We start from the raw sequence: 8,286 nt of genomic DNA, 5'->3' as shown, positions 1-8,286 counted from the left end.
AGTCGGGGGGTGGGCTCCCTTGGCCCCCTCCTTTGGAATGGAGGAGCATCTTCCACTGGCAAGAATAACATGCCCTGGTCCAGCCAGGTCTGAGTCTCACAGACCCAGAGAGGGAGACCCAGAAAGGGGTTTGTGGAGGAAGGAGGGTCTCTCCAACCGGAGCGCCACCTTCCCTTTCTCTCTGCTGATGGTACAGCTGGGAACCTCAAGGAAAGGCATACTGGCTTGCAGAATCTAAGCCAAGAAGCCCCTTCTTCCTTGGGGAGGGCGGTGTCATTTCAAGCAACTTCAATTTCCCCTGGTCCAGCCAGTTCAGAGGGACACAGGCTGAGCACTTCAGTGAGTGAGGAAGACACCAAAAAGGGGCTTTGGAAAGGAAGGAGGGTCTCTGCCACCAGAGCTCCACCATGGATGTAGCCAAGGGAGGACAGGTTGGGAATTGCCCCCCAAAGAAATAAAAATCAATAAAATAACTAACTGAGGTTCTGCCCACACCTAACATAAATCCTGGCTCCGCCCATGGGCTCCACCATCCCTTTCTCTCTGCAGATAGTACAGCTGGGAACCCCATGGAAGGGCATCCTGGCATGCAGAATCTAAGCCAAGAAGCCCCTTCTTCCTTGGGGAGGGCGGTGTCATTTCAAGCAACCCATCTTCTGTGGAAATGTTATCTACATCTTTGCAGCTGTTGGGATGGTTTGTTACCAAACCTTGTGGGCAGGAGGGTGTGGGGAGGGCTCCCCTCTGTCCTGCCCAGCACTTTTGCCATCTTCCTGAGCCAGCTGTGATTCAGCAATCCTGGGCAATGCAAGGCAGCAGGCAGGCTGGACAGGGCACTCACCGCTTAGCCTGACCCACCATGAAGTCTGGTGCCCTTGTGCTCCTTCTGGGGCTCCTCACCCTCTGGACTGAGCTGACACCCGCCTCTGGTCGGAATCATAAGACAAGGAAGATCTGTCCTGATTTGACTGTGGGGTGTTTGCACATACTCCCATTTTCCTTCACCCATCACACACTAATCAATGCCTTTCCCTGTTAGTTCACAAACTGCAAAAATCTGATTCTCTTTTAAAGTGGAGTCCTTGTGCTAAGGTCACAGAGCCAATTAATCCAGTTTAAGCGTGCAAACCTAAAGTTCAGGTATGTGGTTATGCCCTTGGGACTGACCCAGAAACTCCAGTGAATGCAGAATTCCATGGCGAGGCTCCTTACGGGGTCCTTGCCGTGGGATCACATTCATCCAGTGCTTTACCAGCTACACTGGTGGAGTACAGGGTCAGGTTTAAGGTGCTCCTTTTAACCTTTAAAGCCCTATACGGCCTAGGACCCTCGTACCTAAGGGACTGCCTCTCCTGGTATGTCCCGCAGAGGACCTTACAGTCTTCAAACAAAAACATCTTGGAGATCTCCGTCACCAGAGACCAGGGCCCTGTGGGACTTGACATCTTTCCGCAGGGACTGCAAGACGGAGCTTTTCCACCAGGCCTTTGGCCAACGCACAGTCTGACCCTCCCCTTTGGTAATCCTCACAGAACTCTAGCCCAATGGTTGCCATGAATTTGATTTTGAAATGATTTTAAAATGAATTGATTTTAGAATGTTGTGTTACTTTTATTGTTGTTAACCGCTCTGAGCCCAGCTTCGGCTGGGGAGGGCAGGATATAAATAAAATTATTATTATTATTATTATTATTATTATTATTATTATTATTATTATTCCCTTCCACGCCCCAGGCTCAAATCTTAGCAATGCAGCAGCTCAGGGGCTTTGAGAGATGTTTTTTCCCCTCTGGGGCAGCAGCGGATGAGGGGCGCCTCTTGACACCTGATCTCATGCAACACAAAAGCCAGACTCAGCAGATGCAAGTAAACTCATGGTTTATTTGAGGGTAGAGGATTCCAGCAGCTTCTCCAGAGATGGAAGGAGGGAGCATGGCCACATACTGTTCCTGAGGCTGGGAATTTCTCAGTCATGGTAATCAGGTTCAGGAACTCGGTCCTCCTCAATGGGGATTTCGGTGGGAAGTGCTGTAGGAGAATCTTCTGGGACCACTTGGATTGTCAATCAAAGACACCAGCCGATAATATAGCAGCAAAACAAGAAAAGAGAAAGAGTCACAAGGGGAAAAGGGAGGCAGCCAAGTGATTGAGCATTTGGCCCTTAGGGCAGGCAGAAGTATTGACAGAATCATACAATTGTAGAGTTGAAAGGGACCCTCAGGGGTCATCTAGCTCAACCCCCTGCAATCCAGGAATCACATTCCTCACAGACAGACAGACAGCCAAACTCTGCTTTTAAACCTCCAAGGAAGGAAAGTCCACAACCTCCCAAGGGAGACGGCTCCACTGACAAACAGGTCTTAATGTCAGAAAGTTCTTCCTGATGTTTAGTTGGAAATTCCTTTCTTGTATGTTATGTACTAAGCCTGGATCCTAGAGCAATAGGCAGGTAGGATCCTAGAATGAAACAACCTCATTGGCCTGCAGGAGCCGCCCAATCAGACCCCAGGAGGAAGTTAATCAGCCTATTAGGCTGGTAAGATACTAGGATACAACAACTGATTGGCCTGCAGCAGCAGCAGACCAATCAGGCTCCAGGAGGGAAACATAATCAACCAATCAGACAGGACTCATTGTGTAAATAATGTATATAAAACCTGAGGTTTGGGGGGGAAATTCATTCACTGTTTTTCGGCCTGCAATAAAGAGCATGAAATCACTATGCGGCTCCTAGTATATTTCATTGTAAACTAAAGACTTTGGTTCGAGTCTGTAATAATAAAATTTAATCCTATCTTCTCTCAGTCTCCTCTTTTCCAGGCTAAACATACCCAGCTCCTTAATCCGCTCCTTGTAAGGCTTAGTTTTGTAAGATGCTTAACCTGTGCAAGACATTGTACAGATATGATTCTGTTTTAAAGAAAGTTCTGCAAGTAAAGTAATATTTCTATGGGCCTAGACAATGTTCCATTTCTAAAGGAATTTGTTCTAATGCTTCCAGTCTCTTCAAACTGTGCAATATTTCATATCTGCAACATTTTTACAGCAGAAAAGGCGTTAGAGTTTTTAATTCCAACTTCATGTTCCTGCATTCCTAGGAATAATGCGGAGCCCTCCATAAAGGGGGAGGAATCACAGACCCTTCTCCTTCCAGGCAGAGAGGAATTCTGCCTGGGCTATTTGGGTCAGTCCAGCTCAGGGTCTGAACTTGGCGACCTTCTTGTGGCTGCTGGTTCAAATCTCTGCAGCCCTCTCGCCTCTCAACCCTTTGCCAAATGCTCTGACTCCAAACCCTCCTTCCGAGGTCAGCAAAAGCACACCGATTGCCCTAAACCACATCTTCAAAACAGAATGCTGCAGATCAGGAAATGGATATATACACTGACACCATTTTGGGTACAGGATAGGAATCAGCCTATTGCAAAGGCTGTTTTTCTTATTACTAAACGTGGAGGTAATATACAAATCCTCCTTATTCTGGGGATTTGCAAGGCAATGTGTCAAATACACTGCAGCTGCCAAACTGTCATGTACTATTCTGAGAATAAATTTGAAATCGGGGTGTCAGAATTTCTAAGGCAACCTGCATTCTTACAAGGCTCCCTCACCGTTGGATTTTGAATCCAAAGTTTTAGCATCCTATTTCAGATACCATCTCTTATCCTGTGATTTCAAAACACTACATTCACAAACATCCATGCAAAGAATACGGCACAAAGTAATAACATTAAGAAGAACAGAAGAGAAGCCTCTGGATCAGGCCAGGATCTGAGCACAAGAGCAGCTCTCTCCTGTGACCAGTGGAGTAACTGGTATTCAGGAGCATATCCAGCCTCTGACCATGAAGGTCCCAGATGCTTCAACCTTTTCTCCTAGCGGAGTTGCTCCATCTCCTCCATCATACGTCATATAAAGCCTTTAGTAAAGACGCACAGGTTGTCAAGAAAAGAGCAGAATACCTAATCCTGGACCCCTTCTGGCCAGCTTCTTCCACTTCCCCTATTGACGTGGTGGAGCTGGACTTTCCAGAGGGGCTCTTGTGCATTGCCTGGTGGTCAGAGTGTTGAACTAGGACCTGGGAGAGACCTGGGTTCAAATCCTGACTTGGCCATGAGGCTCACTGGATGACCTTGGGCCAGTGGCTTCCTCTCAGCTTAGCCTACCTCACAGGGTAGTTGTGGAGATTAAATGAGAAAGGGGAAGAACCACATAGGCCACCTTGAGCTCCACAGAGGAAAAGGTAGGCTATAAACAGAATCAATGAAGCCAGAAAAATGACCGCCTGGTGGGTCCCACACTCAGTACCTGAGATGGTTTTCCTGCAGGCTTCCTCGCAGGCCTCTGTTGTCTCGAAGTTGTTGTCGTTGCCCCCACAGCCACTGTAGTTGAATTGGAGGCACTGGTCCTCCAATGGGTCGTAGTAGTAATGGGAGATGGATTCATTGCATGCTCCATATTCGGACGGGAAGAAGCACTTGTAGCTCAGAGCTGTTGGAGGCAGAACAGATGGGTGTCCATGAGGGGATGTTCTCAGTCCCCAGGGCACTTAGGTTGGCATTGCGGCTGCTGCCCCCATCTGTTGCCCAGAGAGGAGAGGTGTGGGGGGGACGGGGACAAAGGGGTCAGGGATCTTGCCAGTACCTGAGTCTACGCAGCCCATGCCGCACCCAATGGAGCAGCACTTCTGGGTGAAGAGACAGTCTTGATCATTTTGGCAGGTGTCCTTGCAGCGGGCAAAGGCTGATACCTGTGGCACAGGGGGGCAATCACCAGGGTGCACTGGGGAAAAAAGAGATGGTAAGGGGGAGATTGAGGGTTGGACTACATGAGCCTTTGGGCACTCTTCCAATTCAGCAATGGTAGTATTCTGTGAGGTCTTTTCCTTCTGCCCGACCTGCAGAGGCAAGTGTCCAGCTTTACCTTTGCCCAGGAAAGCCAATGGGTGGACCTGCTAAGTCCCTCCATAATGGGCTCTGCTCCCTCACCCTTCTCAAGACCAGGACCTCTGGCTTTTCCTGATCACCCACCCACCCCATAAGAACATCAGAAGAACCTGCTGCATCAGGCCAATGGACAACCTGGTCCAGCATCCTCTTCTACCTCTTTTTCAAATCGGAACCAATGCAGGTGGTGAAGGTCCTGTGTGAGTGTCTGGAGGCAGTTGAAGGATGGATGGCGGCTAACAGATTGAGGCTGAATCTTGACAATACAGAAGTACTGTTTTGGGGGGACAGGAGGTGGGCAGGTGTGGAGGACTCCCTGGTCCTGAATGGGGTAACTGTGCCCCTGAAGGACCAGGTGCGCAGCCTGGGAGTCATTTTGGACTCACAGATGTCCATGGAGGCACAGGTCAAATCTGTGTCCAGGGCAGCTGTTTATCAGCTCCATCTGGTATGCAGGCTGAGACCCTACCTGCCCGCGGACTGTCTTGCCAGAGTGGTGCATGCTCTGGTTATCCGCTTGGACTACTGCAATATGGTCTATGTGGGGCTACCTTTGAAGGTGACCCGGAAACTACAGCTAATCCAGAATGCGGCAGCTAGACTGGTGACTGGGAGCAGCCACCAAGATCACATAACTTTGGTCTTGAAAGACCTGCGTTGGCTCCTAGTAGGTTTCTGAGCACAATTCAAAGTGTTGGTGGTGACGTTTGAAGCCCTAAACAGCCTCGGTCCAGTATACCTGAAGGAGCATCTCCACCCCCATCATTCTGCCCAGACACTGAGGTCCAGCTCCGAGGGCCTTCTGGAGGCTCCCTCCCTGCAAGAAGCCAAGTTACAGCGAAACAGGCAGAGGGCCTTCTCGGTGGTGGTGCCTGCCCTGTGGAATGCCCTCCCACCAGATGTCAAAGAGAAGAACAACTACCAGACTTTTAGAAGACATCTGAAGGCAGCCCTCTTTAGGGAAGCTTTTAATGTTTGATGCATTACTGTATTTTAATATTGTGTTGGAAGCTGCCCAGAGTGGCTGGGGAAACCAGTGGCTGGGTGGGGTATAAATAATAAATAATATATCATCATCATCATCATCATCATCATCATCATCACAGTGGCCTCAATGAGATTCCCACAAGCAGGATCTGAGCACATGAGCCCTCTCCTCTCCTGCAGTTTCCAAAAACTGCCCTAGCTACCTGCAAGTAATCAGGATGAAAGCTCAATAAAGTCACCAGAAGGCGTCTCTACCTCATATTCTGCAAACTGACTGGCAGAGGCTCTTCGGGAACTTTCTCTCCCAGCCTGACTTGGAAATGCCAGTGGGGATTAACTGGGCATTTTCTGCATGAAATTCATGTGCTCTTTCCCTGAGCTTCCCCAGCTTCCTGTAGCATATGGTTGCCTGCACTTTTCTGAACAACAAAAAAATGATATCCAGAGAAACGTTTTCACGCATGGATCTGGCAGGGAAGAGGAGAAGCAATTTATGATATGATAATCTTTATTGTCATTGTCCCATACAAAACAACGAAATTGAAAATTTCTTACCTAGATGTTGCTCATCAGAGGCGGATGTTGGCTCAGTCCAGAGGGCGAGGAGCCCCACAAGGAGCACGAGGGCACCAGACTTCATGGTGGGTCAGGCTAAGTGGGTGTCCCCTGCCCAGCCAGCCTGCTCCCTTATATTGCCCAGAAATGCAGAGTCACAGCCGGCCCAGGATGATGGCGAAAGTGCTGGGCAGGACAGAGGGGAGCCTCTCCCCACACCCTGCGGCCCACAAGGTTTTGTAACAAACCATCCCAACAGCTGCAAAGATGTAGATAACATTTCCACAGAAGATGGGTTGCTTGAAATGACACCGCCCTCCCCAAGGAAGAAGGGGCTTCTTGGCTTAGATTGGGCAAAGTAGGATGCCCTGCCATTGGGTTCCCAGCTGTACCATCAGCAGAGAGAAAGGGGTGGTGGAGCCCATGGGCCTAGCCAGAATTTATGTTAGGTGTGGGCAGAACCTCAGTTGGCTATTTTGCATTGATTTGTATTTATTTGTGGGGGGCAACTGCCCACCTGCCCACCCTTGGCTACCTCCATGGTGGAGCTCTGGTGGCAGAGACCCTCCTTCCTCTCCAACATCCCTTTGGGTGTCTTCCTCTCTCATTGAAGTGCTGCTTCTCTCTCAACTGGCTCAAGTTGCAAATGGAAGATGTTCCTCCTTCCCAAAGTAGTGAGCTAGGTGGTGAGAGCCAACGGTCCTGCACACCCCTGACCTGACTCTCTCCCCTGCTTTGCACAGAGATAAGATTCCCACCTTTGCACCTGTAACGTAATTTATTGGATTCCAGAGGAGCCAGACTTTGCTTTCTCAGAAGCGATAGAATTATTTTTGTTGTTTATTAATAGTTGTTGTTGTTTAGTCGTTTAGTTGTGTCCGACTCCTCGTGACCCCATGGAGCAGAGCATGCCAGGCACCCCTGTCTTCCACTGCCTCCCGCAGTTTGGTCAAACTCATTCTGGTAGCTCCGAGAACACTGCCCCACCATCTCGTCCTCTGTCGTCCCCTTCTCCTTGTGCCCTCCATCTTTCCCAACATCAGGGTCTTTTCCAGGGAGTCCTCTCTTCTCATGAGGTGGCCAAAGTATTTATTGATTACCTTCCATTAACCCTAAGGTCCGTGTGTGTGTGTGTGTGTGTGTGTGTGTGTGTGTGTGTGTAAGAGAGAGAGAGAGAGAGAGAGAGAGAGAGAGAGAGAGAGACTTCATGGTTGGTCAAGTAATAAAAAAAGGTTACTCCAGCTACTTCTGAAGTGAGAGGAAGAACAGTAGGTCCTCTGTGTGGAGAAGATGGAGAAATGCTATTGGGTGACAGATAGAAAGCGGAACGGCTCAACATTTACTTTGCCTCTGTTTTTACCCAAAAGGAAGGTGATGTTCAACCTGGTGAGAACCAAATAAATGATGTAAGGAGGGAGCTGCAGCCCAGGATAGGAAAAGAGGTGGTGAGGGAACACCTAGCTACTTTAAATGAATTCAAAACTCGGGGGCCTGATGAGCTGCATCCAAGGGTACTAAAGGAGCTTTTGAGTGTAATCTCAGAGCCTTTGTCTATCATCTCTGAGAATTCTTGGAGAACAGATGAGGTCCCTACAGACTGGAGGCAGGCAAATGTTCTCCCCATCCTCAAAAAGGCAAAAAACGAAGACTCAGGGAACTACTAACTGGTGAGTTGACATCAATATCATGAAAGGTCCTAGAACAACAACAAAAAGTCATGAACAGGCACATGGGCGGTGGATACAGATTCAGTCTCAAGGAACAAGGCAGTTCCTTACTTGCTTGTGAAACATGGACAACT

At 48.9% G+C, this 8,286-nt stretch overlaps 1 protein-coding gene across 1 annotated transcript; it reads right to left on the bottom strand.

Annotated features, from left to right (window-relative positions):
* Positions 1–1,861: 1,861 nt before the first annotated feature.
* Positions 1,862–6,586, bottom strand: LOC310847190 (eppin-like). The gene is made up of 4 exons (XM_083744792.1): positions 6,486–6,586; positions 4,642–4,779; positions 4,306–4,488; positions 1,862–2,052 (listed from the first exon to the last, which is right to left on the bottom strand). The coding sequence occupies exons 1-4, from the start codon at positions 6,568–6,570 to the stop codon at positions 1,967–1,969; spliced, it is 492 nt and encodes a 163-aa protein (XP_083600918.1). The 5' UTR covers positions 6,571–6,586; the 3' UTR covers positions 1,862–1,966.
* Positions 6,587–8,286: the final 1,700 nt, after the last annotated feature.

This window comes from Podarcis gaigeae, assembly GCF_964106915.1.
Source record: "Podarcis gaigeae genome assembly, chromosome: 6".
In the NCBI taxonomy this organism is placed as follows: domain Eukaryota; kingdom Metazoa; phylum Chordata; class Lepidosauria; order Squamata; family Lacertidae; genus Podarcis; species Podarcis gaigeae.
Note: the sequence above shows the minus strand (reverse complement) of the source record. Positions and strands in the feature narration are given on the sequence as shown.